The 19,374-nt window shown below is 45.5% G+C and overlaps 6 protein-coding genes across 6 annotated transcripts; 4 read left to right on the top strand and 2 right to left on the bottom strand.

The window, feature by feature from the left end:
• Positions 1-135: 135 nt before the first annotated feature.
• Positions 136-1,027, top strand: EDB93DRAFT_879531 (uncharacterized protein). Its single transcript, XM_041457792.1, has 4 exons — positions 136-680; positions 728-799; positions 846-941; positions 991-1,027. Exons 1-3 carry the CDS (start codon positions 380-382, stop codon positions 920-922), a joined length of 450 nt encoding a protein of 149 aa, XP_041303156.1. The 5' UTR covers positions 136-379; the 3' UTR covers positions 923-941; positions 991-1,027.
• Positions 1,028-3,648: 2,621 nt separating this feature from the next.
• Positions 3,649-4,585, bottom strand: EDB93DRAFT_879518 (uncharacterized protein). The gene is made up of 2 exons (XM_041457791.1): positions 4,427-4,585; positions 3,649-4,357 (listed from the first exon to the last, which is right to left on the bottom strand). Exons 1-2 carry the CDS (start codon positions 4,559-4,561, stop codon positions 3,968-3,970), a joined length of 525 nt encoding a protein of 174 aa, XP_041303155.1. The 5' UTR covers positions 4,562-4,585; the 3' UTR covers positions 3,649-3,967.
• Positions 4,586-5,873: 1,288 nt separating this feature from the next.
• On the top strand, positions 5,874-7,110 carry EDB93DRAFT_1093249 (uncharacterized protein; the record flags this gene model as incomplete). The annotated part of the gene is made up of 2 exons (XM_041446498.1): positions 5,874-6,816; positions 6,869-7,110. 2 exons carry the CDS (start codon positions 5,874-5,876, stop codon positions 7,108-7,110), a joined length of 1,185 nt encoding a protein of 394 aa, XP_041303154.1.
• Positions 7,111-12,080: 4,970 nt separating this feature from the next.
• Positions 12,081-14,635, top strand: EDB93DRAFT_1107524 (uncharacterized protein; the record flags this gene model as incomplete). Its single annotated transcript, XM_041447733.1, has 10 exons — positions 12,081-12,256; positions 12,304-12,453; positions 12,499-12,619; positions 12,693-12,862; positions 12,964-13,096; positions 13,147-13,287; positions 13,341-13,483; positions 13,527-13,651; positions 13,701-14,401; positions 14,450-14,635. 10 exons carry the CDS (start codon positions 12,081-12,083, stop codon positions 14,633-14,635), a joined length of 2,046 nt encoding a protein of 681 aa, XP_041303153.1.
• Positions 14,636-15,094: 459 nt separating this feature from the next.
• On the bottom strand, positions 15,095-16,241 carry EDB93DRAFT_1174140 (uncharacterized protein). Its single transcript, XM_041450445.1, has 2 exons — positions 15,829-16,241; positions 15,095-15,288 (listed from the first exon to the last, which is right to left on the bottom strand). Exons 1-2 carry the CDS (start codon positions 16,210-16,212, stop codon positions 15,199-15,201), a joined length of 474 nt encoding a protein of 157 aa, XP_041303152.1. The 5' UTR covers positions 16,213-16,241; the 3' UTR covers positions 15,095-15,198.
• A 1,515-nt stretch (positions 16,242-17,756) lies between these two features.
• Positions 17,757-18,924, top strand: EDB93DRAFT_1174129 (uncharacterized protein). The gene is made up of 4 exons (XM_041450444.1): positions 17,757-17,995; positions 18,056-18,150; positions 18,210-18,538; positions 18,598-18,924. The coding sequence occupies exons 1-3, from the start codon at positions 17,838-17,840 to the stop codon at positions 18,530-18,532; spliced, it is 576 nt and encodes a 191-aa protein (XP_041303151.1). The 5' UTR covers positions 17,757-17,837; the 3' UTR covers positions 18,533-18,538; positions 18,598-18,924.
• Positions 18,925-19,374: the final 450 nt, after the last annotated feature.

Genomic DNA, 19,374 nt, shown 5'->3' with positions numbered 1-19,374 from the left:
CGCCCAGATCCTTATCATACCAACACCCTACGATGCTATTACGATCCTCCACCAGCTGTTTGTCCACCGGCTGTCTGATTTGCTTGCACATAAAGTGTGCAAGCCTCAGCAGGTAAGTAATTCAACATGGCTTATTTAGACTCATGCGTTGTCAATGCTGACGGTTCTCTCAAGGATGCCAAGGACATCGTCTTCTACCACGATCCCGATGATTCTGTCCCCATTGACACCACGTCCTCTGCCCCCCAGCCATCATCATCTACTAATCCTCCTCAGGATGCCTTCTCTATGCTACTGAATACTGGGCGCAAACCAACACCAGTTACAGCTGGTGCTCGATGATCCATTCGGACCTCTAAGCCATCTGCTCGCCTCCAGGATGCTGAGAACATTTATTCAACCTCGACCTCCACCAGCTCAACACACCGCAAATGTGCATTGTCTAGCGCTACTGAACTTCAACTTCAACCGGCTCACAAAAAGGTTTTATCATGTCTGTTATCAGATGAGGATAGCCTTGATGACAATGATGCTGGTCATGACACTGACCCTTTGGAGGACCAGCCCGAAGCCGAACCTGAGGATGCCATCCAAGCAACTTTGCCGAAGACTGAATGTACCGCTGACATTCGCACTGTCTTCACTCGCCATGAAACACACTGGGTATGCAACCCTTGCAAGTATGTAATTAGAACTGTGTGTATTGTGTTCTGCTAATGTTTGGTAGGGACGCTGGTGAACCTGAGAGTAAGCATGTCTTTCGAGGAGGTATCTCTACACTCCGCACACACATCAGTCAGTATGTTCTTTCAATGTCATCTCTTACTTTTGCTGATATCTATTAGTAAAAAAAACCACTTTCAATTCTACAAGGCTCACTGCCAAGCAGCAGGGATTACTATGCACCCTCATGCCATTCTGACTAGCGAGGATCAGGCTCTGTAAGTTTCAGCTAACGTTTTGCATCAAGTGTTGCTGAATCATTGACAGTTCCAGACAATCCACCCTTGATACGATCCTCGTCACCAAGGTGCCTGTATTTACCAAGGAAGGACTCCTGGAGTACATAATGGAGCTTATTGTGACTGAAGACGAAGCGCTGCAGCTGGTCAACAAACCAGCCTTCCGAAACTTACTTCGCTATGTTTGGCCTGGCCTTACTGAGAGAGACATACCTCACCACACCAAGCTTACTGAGACCATCAAGGCACGCACATTAGCTATAGTCAATGTCATATGCGAACGTCTCGCAAAGGTTGATAGTAAAGTTTCCATGATGTTCGACTCTTGGACTTTGATTATTGGCGACCCATTTTTCTCCGTCACTGGCCATTACATTTGGAACCTGGATGATAAACCCCTGCAATGGGAGTTACGTCGTGAGCAACTCAGTTTTGAACACATTGAGGGCGATCACAGTGGGCAAAATATAGCTCGTATGCTTATTAACTCAATTGACACATATGATGTCCAAGCTAAGGTAAGGTCTGGCCTCTACTATCTAATGGTAAAGCTAATGGTTTGCTTCATTTGCTTCGTGCAGGTTGGATGGATGACTTCCGACAATGCCAGCAACAACGATACGGCAATGAAGGAAGTTGCTCGCGAAATCGATCCAGAAGGTGTCCGATGGATACCTGCCACACACCGCATTAGATGCCAGGAACACATTCTGAACCTTGCGGCACGACACTTTGTAGATGCAGTTACGAAGAAGACCCATCAGGCACTTGATAAGGGAGATGATGCTGAACTCGACATCTTAAACAAGGAGCTTGCAACCTTGGACGTTAACGGCAACTGTGACTGTGAAGATGAGTTCAACACTGGTGATTCGCTTGGCAAAGTGCTTGCACTTATAGAGCAGGTACATTATTTTATTTTTATCCTTATCCTTATCCTATGCTCTTACTGATTGAGATTGTTAGATACGCAAATCACCTCAAGCTCATGCCTTCTTCAAGAAGGCCTGCAAAGAGGAGAACATATTCAAGCTTGAGTTATTGCAGTGGATCCGAACTCGTTGGGTGTCCCTATACAAATGTCTCAACCACATGCTACTCTTATGTCAGGTACATTTTTTTTCTATTCAGTGTTCATGAATCTGATATTTATATTTTAAACAGGCCGTCAACCATTTCACCAATCTCGCTGACGAAAGCAAAGAGGTGCCAAATCTTTGTAACAAGTCTTAGGATGATTTCAAGCTTGGCCGGAGTGACTGGAGACACCTTGGACTTGTTCATCAAGTCCTGAAGGAGCCAGCTACTGCCCAACAAACTTTCTCCTCCGCAAAACACCCTACTGCGTGGCAAACAATACCTACATTGGAGTATTTGGCTGACCGGTGGCAAGAGATGGCCAACAATATACAGTATGCGCCGATCGCTGATGCAATCAAGCAAGGACTCAAGAACGTCAACAAATACTACAAGAAAACAAGCGACTCGGATGTATATTTTATTTGTCTCAGTGAGCATTTATAAAAACTTCACTTTCCTCCCATCTTCCTCCCCCATCATACCTATTCACCGCCTCGTATGAAAAACTTCACTTCCCTCCCATCTTTCCCTCCTGTTGTACCTACTACCTCCCTCTCTCTTCACCACCTCGTATGGAAAACTTCACTTCCCTCCCATCTTTCCCTCCTTGTGCCCGCCTCTCTACAGTCCTTGACCCCAACTATAAGCTTGCTTATGTTGAAGAACGGTGGGACAGTCAAGACATTGCGGATGGGAGGGCTCACCTCGAGACTGTCGTAAGTATTTCTTCAGACTCATCATTGTCCTTTGGCTTACATTCTTCTACAGTTTGACGAGTACTATAAACCACCAACTCGGATGCCTGTCGATGAACCTTCTCCGCCAACAAGACCCTCGCTGGAAAACCGGTATGGCGATGCATGGATGCACGAGGCCATTAAGGCACGTCAAGCTGCAGACCAACTTGCTCGCAATCCTCATCAAGAACTCACAGTGTATCTGTCTTCACCACTAGAGGAGGCCAACGACGTTGTTGCCTGGTGGGGGCTTCATTCTTTACAATTCCCTATGCTTGCACATATTGCGCGCGATTATTTGCCCATCCAGGGCAGCTCCGTCCCCTCCGAACAGGCTTTCTCAAGTGGAGGGATCACCTCCATCGTGTGACGCAATGCACTCGCATCGTCCATGTTTGGCTCGTTACAGTTGTTAAAGGCAGCGTATAGGAATGGCCATGTTTCTGCGACAGTCGAGGCAGAAGCTGTGTAGTTGGATGTGTAGCTATGAGTACCTACCTATGTTTTTTTTTACTCATTGTAAATAAATTTGGTTCGGTTCACGTTCGAACCTGAAATTAACCGGACCTGACCATCCTGAACCGTTCGCCAAGGTCCAGTTCGAGGTTCGTTGAGTCTGGTAGAACCGGACCTAGGTCTGGTTCTTGGTTCTTGCTCGACCCTCTGTGAACTGGACCGAACCGGACCACGGCAGCACTATGTGTAAGAGACAGCGCCACAACAGCAGTTGATAACAACAACCTCTGATTAAGTAATGAGTGTCAGAGCGCATAGACGCGGACTTGTTGGTGAAAAGTAAAGTGTAAATGCTTCGTTGGTACTTATCACCAGCAAATCATCATGGAGATCTCATTTAACGCTGGGCTTATATTTGCGATGCTGCTCTTGGATATTCCCCTACAATCATGGAAGCCTATCTATCTGAAGTTCCAAACGAAGTCATAGTATTTGATTTGATTTTATCGTCATTCATAATTCAAAGTTCAAACATATACTTGCTACAATGAAAGGAAACAAAACATGACCGTAACGGGGAAGACCATCACTTGAGACCCAGCTTCATTTAATCTCGAAGTGAAGAACAACGTTGGTAAACATACATTTCAAAAAGCCAGAAGAAGGGAATGATCGTTCTCAGATTGAGATAGCGGAAGAACAACCGGCAAGGGACCTTGAAAGGGTAGGATACTAAAAGAACCAGACGATGACGAGTAGTACCATGGTAACCACGAACTGAATGAGTGGAAAGATAAACTGCAGTGAGTTCAAGAGCTTCATGAACCACGCGGGCATGGATGCCGGTATTGCGCGTAGGCGTTCAACCTTGTGCTTGGGCAGGCAACAAGGGCCAAAAGGCGGGTGCCTCAGGGTGAGCGTGTGCTGGCGCATGAGGATCTTGCCCACAGATATGAGGATTACGACGCAGAAACTCAGTGAGGCTCCGATACAGAAGAGTCCGTGTGAGAGCATATAACGCAGCGAAGGCGTGTGAGATTTGTGCGCAGGGACATCAACGTTAACAGCCTGAGGGTAATCCAGTGGTGACGCATTGAACCAGACTAAACCCGTGATCACTGCCTAGAGTTGATAGATAGAATCATGCATCATCAGAGGATGGAATAATACTGCAGATGCATGTGAACTCACTGAGAACAGAGTCCAGTTAAGGACGATGATAAGCAGTTCGAGAGCGACTTCGTTGGGACCCAATATCTCTTCCTCTTCCGATTCTGGAATCAGTGCGTCGACCTTTTCAAGGTCTGAGAACTGCTGCTTTTCCATGTCGCAAGATTGATGAGAAGGATTCATCAGCAAAAGCGCCCAAATCTAGCGAGGGCCGGCAAGGTCCGGATAATATCCCATGGCCTCGTGATGCCTTCTGAGGCGTGAATCAATTCGTTCGACAACGTGCAAGATGTGCCTACTCGTCTTGCAAGGCGTTGCTAGACTCCCTCAACCTCACGCCAGTCTTGCGAGGCATTTCAAGACTGGTACTGTCTAGTACTATGTGGATGCGAGGGAAACTTTATCTGTGTGGGCAATGGTATGTTATTTTGATATTTTGATATCCACTAACCTCAGTGACCATACCAAGCATTCGACTCCCAAGTTGCATGGACGACACATTTTCGATATCTATTTCAACCCTACTCGACTTGAAGCCGTGTAACATACCAGGATCCCATCATCAGGTATGTCCTATGTTTATTCCTTCGTGTCATCTCATTTTGCAAAGTTTCAAGCTGCCTCCCTGAGAGGTCATAAACGTTTGTGCGATCCCGATTCATGATATGCGCTATAACTATAATATACAGTGTTTTTGCTCATCGATGGTGTGAAACGTGCAGTTCGGTCCGGATGATTGGTTCTAGAATGAACTCGACCCTCTCTTAGCTCCACATATTGAGATGAGCGCTATCTTTGGTATCTTGTCACTGAGCAGAAGCACGCGATCTTGATTGTGAACTGATCTCAACCGTCATCCAGGTTATCTGCCCGGACCTTATCCTATCACAATCGATCTGTGGATCTTGTTGTGAGGAACTTGCATTTAAGGCCGCGATCACAGCGTGTTTCCGCTGTCGCTCATGCTGCCCCACTCAATCTTTGTCTTGTTACTCACTTTTCTCTTGATGACACAGTGTCCAAACTGCAATGTAGAGGTGCACAATCGCGGCCTGTCCGTTCACCTGAGCAGATACTGCAAGATACGTGATATAGCCACCACGTCAGCTCTCGCTGAGCGGCGCGAGCGCGGGGAAGCTAGTGCTGAAGCTACTCGTTTGGAAGATGAACGCCGGCAGGAAGAACAACGTGAAGAAGAGCAGGAGCACCTACGGCAACTACGGCAGCCTCGAGTGGATGTGAGTGTTGTGTGTTATTAGATGTGAACCTGATGTTCATGGAAATATTTGCATATGAACAGGAGGTGCCGGACATTGAAATGGAGCCACGGCCATCAGGGCGTCCAAATCGACAAATCCGCCTCCCCATGTGTTATCGTGATGAAGTCCCAGTCCTACTGATCCCGGCCCCACCTCCCATTGATCGGGACGAGCCTGTATCAGCGCTCGGAGACCCACCAGATATTGAGATGGACTCTGATGACAGATCATCACATCATAGCCATGCAGAGCATCCTGAGTGGTTCCGCACTGATACAGACACATTCGACCTTTTTCGTGAATATCCTCATTCATTTCCAACATATGACCCCGAACATTTAGCCTACTTTGACGCACTTTGTGACTCCTCAGCATTCCAGCATGTTGATGGGGACGCCGATTATGAACGGCCGTGGTATGCTGGCTTCGGACAATCACTCGAGGCAGTCCACCATGATTACTTCGCACCATTCCTTAATGCCACTGTTTTTCGGCTCATGACATGGTTTTACAACTCGTCAATCTCGAAATCACTGCAAGATCTCAATTGTTTAGTCAACGATGTCATTTTAGCGGAGGATTTCTGCCGAGAGGATTTGCTAGATTTCAATGCATCTAGGGAGGCATCGCGTCTTGAGAAGGCCCAACATGACCCTGCCTCCTCGATATTCTCCTCTGATGGATGGCATGAAACCTCGGTGAAGATCCGACTTCCTTGTGAAAAAGACAAGTTCTCCTCTGAAGATTGCGCGCCTGAATTTGAAGTTAACGGGCTTTATTACCGCAAGCCATTGGAAGTGCTCAAATCTGCATACCAGGAGGTTGCAGCGAAGATGTTTCACACAAAGCCATACAAACTATTCTGGCAGCCTGACGACGATGAACCTCCAGAGAGGATCATTACCGAGCTGTACACATCTGATGCCATGCTTCAAGAGCATGAGAAGCTCGACTCGCAGCCAAATGAACCAGGCTGTAACCTGGAAACTGTCATTGGTGTGATCATGCTCTGGTCTGACTCTACTCATCTAGCAAGTTTCGGAAACGCTTCTCTGTGGCCGATATACTTGTTTATTGGCAATCAGTCAAAGTATATTCGTGGCAAGCCAACATCATTCGCAGCGCATCATCTCGCATATATTCCAAAGGCATGTCTTTACTATTTGAACTCGAGACACGAACTAATTATGTGTATAGCTATCAGATACTATCCAAGACTTCTACAAGAAGACTTTTGGTCATAGTGCGACAGGAGCAGTGCTCACACACTGCAAACGTGAATTAATGCAGGCCGTTTGGCACTTCCTACTCGATGCCAATTTTATAGATGCATATCAACATGGCTTTGTTGTCAAGTTCCCTGATGGAGTCTCTCGTCGCGTGTTTCCTCGTTTTTTTACTTATTCTGCTGATTATCCAGAGAAGTCTGTTTTACATCTTACTTGATCGCACCATACTAATCTCCACAATGTCAGGGTTCTACTTGCGTGCATGAAATTCCTTGGAAGGTGTCCATGCCCACGGTGTCTTGTTAGCAAGGACAACATTTTCAAATTAGGGACAAAGTTCGATCGACGACACCGCACCAGAAATTCTCGAGTCGACAATCATCCACGGCGTAGTTTCATTGAACGAGCCCGTGAACTCATATTTGTTCAAGGCTATAGTGTAGTCAGCACTGCAATTGAGAGAATCATCGGTACCACCTCTGTGGCACCTATTCGTGTATGTATGATTTGAATCGAGCTATCAAAGTTTACTAATTGTGAGCATCAGAATGCCTTTTCAGAGAAGCTTTCCAAGTTCGGTTTCAATTTCCACTCGATGCTTGTGCCTGACTTTATGCACGAGTTTGAGTTGGGAGTATGGAAGGCAACCCTTACTCATCTTCTCTGAATTTTGTATTCATATGGAGGTACTGCTGTGCAAGATCTCAATGAGTGGTAAGTCATTTTTCTCATATACATATGCGTGTCCATCATAATTCAGGTATCGTCTCGTGCCAACATTTGGACGCGATACCATCCGCAAGTTTAGTGACAATGTGTCAGGTCTTACGAAACTTGCAGCGCGTGATTTTGAAGACCTGCTTCAGGTAGGAATATAAGTAATACAACTGCTGTCATGTTGATCAATGCTGGCAGTGTGCAATGCCAGTATTTGATGGTCTTCTACCGGAACCGTTCAACAACTCAATCCTCAACCTTCTGTTTGAGCTGGCCACCTGGCATGCATTTGGGAAGCTTCGCATGCACACAGAGACGACACTCTATCATTTCGATAACTGTACGACACGGCTAGGAAAAGCTCTCCGGCGATTCCATGACAACACATGCAGAAAATTTGCTACTTGTGACTTGCCATGCGAAACAGCTGCTCGTGCACGGCGTCGGCGTCCAAAAGTGTCTAAAGGCAAGAATGCAAGGTCAGAAAGGACCAATATTAATGTTGAAGGTGATGGCCCCTCAAAGCAACACATTTTCAACCTCTCGACTTATAAACTTCATGCTCTTGGAGACTATGTCAGGTCAATCTGGTTATATGGGACCACGGATAATTACTCTACACAAGTAGCAAGTATTGGAATCTATCACATACATTCACCCACTAATGTTGGAATTAGGGCGAACTTGAGCATCGACGAGTGAAGCGATTTTATGCACGGACTAACAAGAACAAGTTCACACGAGGAATTGCAAGACTTCAGCGTCGCGAGTGCATTTTGCAGAGGATGAAAGAGGTGAACTGTGAAAGGGCAGCTGCACAAGAGAATCATGCACAGCCTGAGACTGAAGATCTCCATCCATCTCTTCATTTCATTGACCAGGAGCCGCTGCCACATTGCTCACCAGAGATCCACTACCAGATGTCCTCGTCACAGAAACATTACTGGGATATTTCTTCCTGGCTCAGAAAGAACAGAAATGACCAGGCCACAAAGGTAGGTCTCTGAAACTCGTAAAATGACAAATGTATTTGCTCACTAGATGTAATTAGAATTTTCTTCCACATCTCAAAGACCACCTGCTGGGTCGCTTGTCAGGACTGGACTACAATGGAGATGAGACTTCATTTAATGTAGTGCAACGAAACTCTGTTGCAATTATCAACAATCAAATTTATCGTCACAAAGTGCTTCGTGTCAACTACACTACCTATGACTTGCAGCGTGCTCAGGACTCCCTCAATCCCCGCACACATGCAGACATCATGGTTCTCGCTTGTGACCAGGAAGACTCCCATCCATACTGGTATGCTCGAGTTATTGGAGTGTTTCATGTCAATATCCGCTACATGAGACCAGGTGCATGTCCCTCTATAAAGTGTGTCGACTTTTTGTGGGTCCACTGGTTTGCCCGCGATATCACTGCACCAACAGGTTGGGCAGCAAAACAGCTGCCACAAGTTGGGTTTTACGATGGAGATGATGAATCAGCATTTGGGTTCCTCGATCCTGACCTTGTCATTCGCGGTGTTCAACTTATCCCAGCCTTTTGACATCTACATATGACTGCACTGTTGGGACCATCCATTGCACGTCAAGCAGCTGACAATGATGAGGATTGGGACTGGTACTGCGTCAACATGTCAGTTATTTCCCACTAACAACATGAATTGAATCTGATAAATTAGCAGGTTCATTGACCGAGACATGTTCATGCGCTTCCGTAGAAGAGGTGTGGGGCACAAATCCATGCGAAGAGAGACATCATACCTGCTTGATGATCGTGATGAGTTGGATAGGATCCCCTTCCAAAGAGAGAAAGAGCACCATGGATCAGAATTTAATGAGGGCTCTGAAGAAGACGAGGATACGGATGAGGATGAGGGGAGTGGCAATGATTGCGAGGAGGAAACAGATGATAGCGAGGAGGAGACAGACAGCATGGACGACGAGGATGGGGATGAAATTCCAGCTACCTTTGAAGCGATGGTAGACGACACTGTTGCCAACGAGATGGATCAATATGGATACTCTGGCCTTGACCAAGTCCTTGATGAGGATGGTGCAGATGAAGACACCAACGGGATTGATGACTTTGGTCCAGAAGATGGGGAGGATGTGATGAACGAGTTTGAGGAGGATAGCTTTGCAGACTTGTAATTGACGACGGTGTCCTGCATGATGTGGGAATCATGCATGGACATGAATACTAGGTGACCCTCAAAAGACAAAGTCTGTTAGCTTAGTCCTCAGACTAGTCAACCCATACCTTGGTTTCAAACCATGGTTCATATTTCCAGTTTTCCCCAAGTTTCATGATCTGAATACGTTTTGACGGAAAAAGTCTAATGTGAGATGGGAATCACATTTAGACCTAGTTGATGTGAGAAGAGAAATGGAGGTTAAGGTATAGCCTTGCCTTTGGCTTATTCACTTTGGCTAGAGAAAACCATAGAGAAAAGTACAAAGCCTATAAAAAACCTATCCAAAAAGACCGTGTTTCAATTCTTGCCAACTGTCTTATTTTTGCTACCTACTTTTCTCTAGTGTTTCTTTACTTTACTTTTTCATTAGGATGCTTTGACTCACCTGACACTTCATAAAATTGTACCCATAGGGTATGATGTCATTATGATATCATAAGACTCCACAGATACTCCTGCAGGTATTCTGTTGAAAGATATTATGTCATCAAGCTCTAGATTATTCTACTCTACAATGACATCATTCATGATGTCATTTCCTTCTAGAATATTCTGCTGCACAATGATGTCACTCTTGATGTCATTATGATGTCATTACTCCACATTCCAGAATGTTCTGCTCCACAATGATGTCATAGCTCCATCTTTCACTTGTATTTTATTCTTTTATTGGGTTTGACCCAATATTTTGATTGGTCCTCCTTATTTTTTATTGTTTGTGAACCTAGGTTACTTTCCCACACAAAATGTATATAAGGAGAGCCCATTCTCCCCCCCCAAAAAAATATGATCTCCCATTTGTAGCAATCTGCCTATCAGATATTTCACTTGCAAAGTTAGTCCCTTTGAAGTGAGACAAGTGCAGGGAAAAGAATTCCCTTGGGATTATAAGTTTCTTACCTTAGAAACTTATTTAGTGCTATAGACCAAGCGTTCTTGGTCACATATATTGTCTTTGAGACCCCTTTGTCTCATTGCTCTGTGCCCTTTGACTAAGTGATCTTAGTCATCTATCATATTGTTGAGACCACGTCTCACTAGTTGTCCCATAGACCAAGCGATCTTGGTCAAGTTCCAGTCCCATTTGTTCAAGCGATCTTGAACATATATATAGTATACTTGAGACCGTTGTCTCATAGTTCCAGTGCCCATAGACCAAGCGATCTTGGACATATTTCATATATTTGAGACCACGTCTCACTAGTTCCAGTATCCAAGTCCAGAGCCTAGAAGGAGATTTCCTAGGCAAATATGTTCCAGAAACCGAATTACGTGTCTAGAAGCTTATTCCTAGACAAGAGATTTGAGTTTCAATAAAGAAAAGTAAAGCTCCGGCTAGGTTGATCTTTATAAAAAGATTAGTTTAGCGAGCCTCCCAAGAACTCACACGTTATCTACCACGAAATAGGAAAAGTCATAGACCTGTGTTAATCGAGGACTGGCAAGCAGTCTTATCCAAAGTGTAATTGTGGTGTCATTACATTTACACGACTTTATATAAGACCCTCGGTTATTAAGACAACAGGTGCATGACAAGATAGCTCAGAAAATTAGCTCTGTTATTTCTAAAGTAATTTACATGCGGCCTGAATCACAGGATGGGTTGGGTCGTAGATGAAATGAGTACAATCAGGTAGTGGGAATCAAAATGCTTATTGAAATGCGCAAGGATTAATGATTGTCAGCAGTCAGCTTCGTTCTGACAGTGCTGAAAGATCTTCTAGTTGTCACTTTTTCTCCTCTGGAGTCCGAGCTGGTCCTTTATCGTTTCAGTCGCTATTAATCAACTGATGTCGTGACATGGCGTCCCTGTATGCATAATCTTGAAGAGTAGAGTATAACACATCAGGCAGCGCAGGGAAATCACCATCAAAGTTGCTTACAAAGGATGCAGTCTGCTGGATCACCGAATGCCACTAGGCCTATGACAGCGCCTGTGCCTGTGTCTGCCCCATCCGCTGATTTCTTCTTTCTATTTTCAATTCAAGTTCTGTAGCCTCGCAACACTGTCGCTAGGGAGAGTATTGGAAGTACACGAAGTGTACCCTCGCTGACGCCCTAGAGCTGGCTGGGGTTAAAGCGGGCCGTTCTTGGGAGGAGGGTAGAGCTGCAAGCACCATTCATACTTTGATTGCCGATATGATGATGACGACGACGAAGTGCGAATTGTGTGTATGGTTTTTCAAAGTCAGCTGGCAAATGCCAGTCAACAAACAACATGTCAAATAAGACATATTTACCCCTTAGTCCTTGACCCTTCACGCATCATGTCTTCGCATCATCATCCTAACACATCTTCAAGCTCCTCTGATCCCCCTGAATGGTCGGAGTCACCAGAACCATCAAGGCCCAGCAAACGCAAGCACAGGCAGTCCTCCAGTGACACCAGCACCAACGACCTCATAAATTCCATATCGTCAGGCTCTCGGAAGCACACAACAAGGTATTGTAATTTGAATTGTGCCATGAGATTTTGACCTTTGGCAGCAGGAAACATGAAGATTCGAAAACAGATGACACAGAGCTATACCGAAACGCAGGAAGGAAGGCTTCGAGCCTTCTGGATACGTTCGGCATACCTTCTGCAGCCTTCAAGACCGGTCTTCAATTTGACCGAGGTGGTAAGCACGACCCAAAACAGTATGTACTTTATATCTATCTCACAATACAGCTAACTCGTTACAGACCTGAAGATGTCACCAATCGGCATTTGTTACTGTACAATGGCGTCATCGACTATGTTCCTGGTCTCGAGAGCGAGCTCGACCACATATCAAGCAAAAAACTCAATGTGATCATTGCAATGGTGACTATATGCGCATATATGCAGCTTGTTTTTACTCAAATCCGACCCTGACAACTGATCTTTTGCATGGCAGGTATCAAAGGGTATGAGTGATGGCAGATCCGCAGATCTGAGCTCTGTCAAGCACAAGGGCCTGCAATACATTGGGCTAAATATGTATAGTAAGGCCGATGCTCTTGACCCACCAGTTCCAGAAATCAAGGATAAGTCGATGCGTGGGCTCAATCACCCGCAGTTGGCCCAGTTTACTTTGCCCTCAGAAGAAATTGTATTGGTTTGACGAGGATCCTGATTCATATGTATGTTTTACTTTTCATTGTTTGTACTAATGTCACTATGTTCAGCGCTATGGCTGCCTTGCAAGCTGGCAAAATCATCATGACAGCACACAACTGGCCAACATTCTTTTATGAACATGACATTTACGATGCTGCTGAGAAGACACATGGCCTGTTTCAAAACCATATTGTTCTGAGGGTGCGTATTCATTTTTACACTGTCATTTATTTATAACGAAGTTACTATAGTTTTATAAACATCTTTTTATTGGACCATCATCCATCATGAACGACTCATCAAATGTTCGCAACTCTGCAAAGCCATCCAAAAATCGTGCATGGGGACTGATGGCTGTTAACAAATACACCATCGCATATGTTTATATTATCGTAAGTTTAGCTCTTTTGCTATTGATATCAATACCTCTCTCATGAACCCATAGACATACTTTACAATCAGCAGCACGCAGCACTGGACACGGTGTATCGGCGACATGGACTTGGATGAGCTCCTCTGGGCCATCATTGAAATGCTAGACGACGATGATGATCCATGGGTCAAAGACACCCTTGCATGGTGGAACAGGTACATTTTTCTATCTGGTTAGTCTAGTGCTAATACTTTACAGGCACCTCAAACCAACCAAGGACAACTTGCACTCGGCCAAACTTATGCGAAAGGAAAGCGAGGACGACATTGCGCAGATTCGTGCTCAACGAGCTGCATGCCGTTCTGCTTTAGCTAAGTCAAATGGTATGTGATGAATAAATATATGATACTGCTACTGATATTTAATTCTTAGCACCGTCATGTCCAGGCCACCCTAACAAGCTTCAAGAGCCCTCGACAAGTGGCAAGCGCATCTGCCCTGTGGAGCACCGCCCTGAAGAGGATATCCCACACGCGCCCAAACGAATTCGGCAAGCAAACGAGGACCTCAGCTCACCGCGTCCTCAAAAGGGCAATACTCGGCGCCATGCTTCAGCTTACGACAACGACGATGACAATGACGAAGAGGTTGCAGCGACACTGCCAAAACAAGCCCACCCTCAACTGGATGGGCAACAGCAGCCACTGCCTAACCAGTCCCTGCCTCAGCACTGTCATGGTGTAATCTTTTCAGACGACGAAGAAGACGAACTAGTACCAGCTCGAAAACCAACTTACCGCTCAGAATTCGATGCTCAGGAACAGCTCGGGTCTGACCCCCATGTCCCCAGGCCATTGCCACCAAAGTTCAAGCCTTGGTACTCCATTGAGGTTGCTGACCACAATACAGCTCCTGCCTCAATGCGAGCAGGCCATAGCCCTGCAGATTCTGTTAGAGAGGATCAACGACTTCGGCAACACTGTCCTGCAAGTGCCTCTATTCACCACAATGACGAGGACCAGCCTCCGCGTATCAAGCCAAAACCCAAGCCAAAACCTCATCATACTGCTCGCAATGAGCGTGAGTATTCAGTAGGTGAGCTCATGACTGAGCAGCAGTGGGGTATGATTGGGGTATGTCACTAGGTCTATTTTTTTTCACTCTGTTAATGTCATGATTAGGAGTCCCAGCCAGTAACTGCACCATCACCTCCACGCCCCTCATCCCCACTGTCAGATCTGACTGACAACAACAACTTCACTCCACCACCCCTCGCTCAGCCCTCAAAGCAAAAAGGAAGGAGGAAAACTACTACGGCTCCGGACGCCCCACATCGAACTTCCGGTCGACGCAAGAATGGTTACTAGGACCATGAACTTTCTTGCTGTTTCATTCCCTATTGCTCGTTTTCGCTGCTTGTTGACCACTGCCATCGACTCAATCATGCTCTGGACTTTACTGTGACCCGGACTTCGTACAAATGATGTATTTTAGTACTGTACACTAATGCATTGCCTCTCGAGGCCTTTCAAAGTACACTTAACACGTGTGATCTCGTAAAGCCTTCTATTGTATATAAACCTCGAGTGATCTAGCAAGGCCTAGTATACCCTTGCAAGCTTCCACAGCCTTAGCACCCTCACAAGGTCAACCTACCTCGTACATCCTCGAAAAGCCATCCTAGATGCACTCTAAGAAGGCCATCCAAGACGGGGCTATTTCCTTGCAAGGTATCGCAGGCCTTCCAATATTCACAAGGTCGTGTGTGGTCTTGTTAGGCCTTCCAAGTAGTGCTGTCCAATTATGATTATAATACTCTGAGGAGCATAATATAATGTATTCATAATATTACAGGCCAGAAAGCAAGAGTATTTAATCATATAGGTATTGTATTGAAATGTGATGGTAATGTAACCATATTTAATTGTATTTAATGGATGTTCACGCCCTCGAGAAAATTTACACCATTCCCAAAATCACGTTTTAACCATTCCTTCGCGATAATAGTGATTGACGCAGACTCTGCGCTCAGAGACGACCGGCTATCGGAGAGTGTATGTTTGCTGCTTGAGAACAAATGTTCGACGGAGACACTAATGGCAGGGATCACGAGAATGTCGCGGGCAATGCGGGACAGCACAGGAAACATCGTCTCGTGTTGCTAAGTGGAACACAATCAGCAGATCAAGAATAAATAACTGAAAAATACAAACCTTCCACCAGATTAGAGGATTATCTTCCTGTTCCGTCGTGCATGGATAAAGGCCACTGAGGTAAATGTCAACTTCTTTCTGAGATGCACTAGTAGGGCCAGCCTTCTGCATGTGCATCTTGACTGCTGACTTGAAAGCAGAACGTTTGACGGGCGAGACGGGGTCAACAGTAGTAGTGGGAATGATGGGGGAACTGTCCATGCCATCCTCGGAGTATACCTGGTACATATGATCGAGAAGAATTCGCATGCGAGCCGCAAGATTGGTGTTTGACCACAAGCTCTCATCCTCGAAATATGAGACTCTCATTCTCAGATGTAGAACTAGAAACAGCAATATGATTACACTTCTGATGTGAAAAAAAAAACATTGTGAAGCAGTTTGATAAGTGCTTTGATGCGCTCGTTCATCAAGATGAGTCCATCGTGTTGCTCGATGTTCGGTAGTGCAGCAAAGTGCACAGCAAAATCGTGTGTGAGAATGACACCGTGTCTTCCTCGCATGACCAGTTTTTGCCGTTCATTCTCGGAGTGCTGAAACACTCGTTCCCAGGCATGGTTGAATGAGTAAAACGGACCTTCATCTTCATCAACGCTGAAATCACGTAAGTGATGGCCAATCGGACCATCCTCGGCTACTTCTGGCAATGAACCAGGGAGTTCGGCTATAACAGAATGAAGATCAGCAAGTGATTGGGCAAGCTGTTTTTGCTGCTCGCCCAATTGCGCCATGAAGTTGTGCTGCCCTGATAACAAGAAGCGCAAAGATATTAAATTCTGCGCTGAGCGCTGACCACGGTGGAGCGTGGGAACTACTACTGCTCCAGCTGTACAGTTTTCACCTTATCCACGTCAATCTGATTGCTCCATTCAAAGTTTAAAGATTATGATTGAATACACAGGTCATACTATAATGTAATGTACTGGATTGTACGGTGTATGCAGAGCCCCTCCGCAAGCCTGTATTATAATCAAGATAATGATTAATAATAATATTATATTAAAATATAACCTGTAATGTGGACAGCACTACTTCCAAGGCCTCGTCAGGTTTGAGCACTTTTGCTGATGTTGCACTTGAGAGCACTTTGAGTGGGAACTTGCATGGCTGATGACTGACTCATATACGACATAAGCTCCGCAATGTAATACTGGATGATGTCCATCTCAGACCTTCGAATTCATGGAACATGCAATCTCACTCCACCATCCTCACTCCCACATGCTACTTTCTTACCATATGGTGACAATGCTGACGAGAATTTCCATATGGCTAAGCACGTTTGTCTTACTAGTACGGACCTTATAAGTGTTGTCTTGTCATGTCATGTGAAGAGAATGACATCATTAAATACTGAATACAGGTGAGAAGACAACCACAGTAGTACGACAACAACTCCGGGCGGCACTCGTTCGTAGGAATTAACGCAAGACCTGTTCTGCATATGATACAAAGGAAGTAGTGTCAGTAATGATTATACGTTGGAGGGCTGATAAAAGTTGAGAGGAAACTGGCCATACACTGGCATTATGTAGTGGCAGAAGTAGACTGGGGAGGTTCTGCCGTCTGGTTAATTGGCAATGCCAGCTCTTCCCCACAACAGCAACAACGAATGGCAAAATGTATACATTTTTTTTGGATCCTTGTTTTGTGCCCGTTGGGGCGGTGCCCTATGTTGGACATTACATGCGTGTAATCTACTGTATTCAAATCGTATGTTCTGTTTATTATATATTGTACTTTAGTAATGGTCCTGGCCTATGCGGGGACGGTGGAGCCTGCTGACGGCGTCCGAGGGTGATTGGCGAGGGTGGGGCCAACCTGTGAGCTTACTAGGTATTTCTTTTGGGGGTAGCGGGTGGGTTGATATCGCCGAAGGCGGTTTCGAAGCGCTTGGTCTTGGAAATGAATGTGAGGAGTTTCTTGATTGCTTTGCTGTTGTTGAGCAAACTGTTCAGGTCGCGGGCTCTGGTTTTCAACGATGCTCTCAATGCGTTGCGGTGGCGGGTGTGTATGCTAGGCATTCCAGGATGAAGTGATGGACTAATTCTTCTTTCTGTCTGCATGCTGGGCATATGGACATGGGGGATTTCGAGATTCGGTGCAGGTGCTTGTTGAGTGGGACGTGGCCCGATTTCAATTGGAATATCAGTGAGCTGTGTCTACGTAGCAGCGCGCCAATGAGATCGGCGAAGTGCTTAGATAGGGCTGAGGGGTTCATTTTGCTGAGAACGTATACGTTCGAAGGCACATCCGAATCTGCGCAACGATAAGTCCAGAAAACAATATAAAATCCAGCTGTCTTCCTACTGTCCCCTTCAGAATTACCTGATTCCACACACACGAGTCGCAAACAATGCGTTTCTCCTCTGCAACTGTCCTCGCAATCATTGCTGCTTTAGTACCATCAATCTCTGCCATGCCAGCTACTAGTGTTGCAGATAACCCTTTCAACCCTCAATGTTACAGAGCTTGCTGGTATCACACTGATTGCACTAAGCACGCAACTGAAGACTGCCCATGGGTGAGATGCGTGAGTATCAGCATTTTTCTGGACCTGATAACATGACTCACCTGCATGGCAGAGCGGTTTCTGGTACTGCATCCATGTGAGTCGTATTATTGCCTTCACGATGTCATTATGGCCGTTGACACTGACGCGCGAGTTACTGGTGATTTTTTAGTCATGATCGACGCACATAAGGGAAAAAAATCGGTCCATGCTTACAGTTCTTTGCGTATCGGAAATGGCGCGAGATTTCCGGGAAATATAGGAGATGGTGTCAGATCTGGGTCAAATTGTTATGTACGAAAAAGTCGTTTCATATGAAGTTTAGTGGACCCCAAAGTGTGCTAAGATGTGCCTCCTGTGCCCTGGCGGATAATATGAGCTTAACCAGTCGCTTGAAGATATCTAGCTCTCTTGCTGCCCAGATGAGCCACGATATAAAAATAGCAACAGCCACGCATTCACTGACAATCAATGCCAGCATGGTCATTGTTGTAGACTTGAACACGTTGTACAGCGGTGCGACTCGGATTGAGAAGTAAGTTGTCCTAGTAAGAGGAACGGTAATCGTCATTAGCCCTAGTCGGAAAGTATCCATCTCACCCACCACCACATGAGCATCGCATAGTAGGGGAGACTGTTGATCGTTGCAAGGGCTTTATCTCCCAAAAACGTATCAGTCATATTGCGCAGGAAGTCTCCCTGTGCAGACTGCTTAGCACAAGAGAGATGATTGCCAAGGCGACGACCTATTGAAAGTTTGTCCGCTGATTCACAACCATGTCTTTGGTTTTGACGGGCCAGCAGGACTGAGATGACCAAGGAGCCAGTTAGAGTCCGCTGGTGGCTGACTTTTGTAATATTATCTTCCGACTCCTGCTGAGAGTGAAGAACTCATCACCGAAAACCAGTTAACCCGGTATGACAAATGCCGTGTAAAGTCAAGTTGATATTTTAGAATTGGCCAGGCCTTTTAAAAATAATACCTAGAAATTTCCGGAATTGGTTCAAAATTGGTTGGATCAAAGCTCACAGCGACCAAATATTTGCCATTTCAAATTTCTGGACCTTGAGCTTGAACTTTCGCAGTTTAACAATCACAACTTTCGATATACACCGACTGCAAAACTCTTTAGTCACATTCTATGGATTCGAGTATCTGAGATTTCCTCCTATTCCAAGACTCCAATGATTGCTCGAGCGGCAGTGAGAAGCAAAACGTTCATCAAGCTAGTAGTAACCCTGATATCGTGCCATAAGCCATCATCGGCACCGATGTTCATTGAAGTAGAAACACAACTCACCATAGTTCACTGTCGCGACATGACACTATTCAAGTTCGACATTTGGCACACACAGAACGGAGCCGCCATATCTCCGGCAA

Source organism: Suillus bovinus (genome assembly GCF_016758785.1).
Source record: "Suillus bovinus strain UH-Sbo-P2 chromosome Unknown EDB93scaffold_80, whole genome shotgun sequence".
Classification (NCBI taxonomy): domain Eukaryota; kingdom Fungi; phylum Basidiomycota; class Agaricomycetes; order Boletales; family Suillaceae; genus Suillus; species Suillus bovinus.
This window is presented reverse-complemented; position numbering and strand designations above follow the sequence as displayed.

What these genes read in the sequence shown, in the direction of transcription:
- EDB93DRAFT_879531 (XM_041457792.1), top strand. Translation starts at nt 380, where the DNA reads ATGCTGAGAACATTTATTCAACCTCGACCTCCACCAGCTCAACACACC. An exon ending in TGGGTATGCAACCCTTGCAA is followed by an intron (nt 681 to 727) that starts GTATGTAATTAG and finishes AATGTTTGGTAG; the next exon opens with GGACGCTGGTGAACCTGAGA. An exon ending in CTCCGCACACACATCAGTCA is followed by an intron (nt 800 to 845) that starts GTATGTTCTTTC and finishes GATATCTATTAG; the next exon opens with TAAAAAAAACCACTTTCAAT.
- EDB93DRAFT_1174140 (XM_041450445.1), bottom strand. Translation starts at nt 16,212, where the DNA reads ATGGCGCAATTGGGCGAGCAGCAAAAACAGCTTGCCCAATCACTTGCT. An exon ending in TTTTTTTTTTCACATCAGAA is followed by an intron (nt 15,289 to 15,828) that starts GTGTAATCATAT and finishes CTGAGCGCAGAG; the next exon opens with TCTGCGTCAATCACTATTAT.
- EDB93DRAFT_1174129 (XM_041450444.1), top strand. Translation starts at nt 17,838, where the DNA reads ATGCGTTTCTCCTCTGCAACTGTCCTCGCAATCATTGCTGCTTTAGTA. An exon ending in ACTAAGCACGCAACTGAAGA is followed by an intron (nt 17,996 to 18,055) that starts CTGCCCATGGGT and finishes AACATGACTCAC; the next exon opens with CTGCATGGCAGAGCGGTTTC. An exon ending in TGACACTGACGCGCGAGTTA is followed by an intron (nt 18,151 to 18,209) that starts CTGGTGATTTTT and finishes GTCCATGCTTAC; the next exon opens with AGTTCTTTGCGTATCGGAAA.
- EDB93DRAFT_879518 (XM_041457791.1), bottom strand. Translation starts at nt 4,561, where the DNA reads ATGGAAAAGCAGCAGTTCTCAGACCTTGAAAAGGTCGACGCACTGATT. An exon ending in TTAACTGGACTCTGTTCTCA is followed by an intron (nt 4,358 to 4,426) that starts GTGAGTTCACAT and finishes TATCAACTCTAG; the next exon opens with GCAGTGATCACGGGTTTAGT.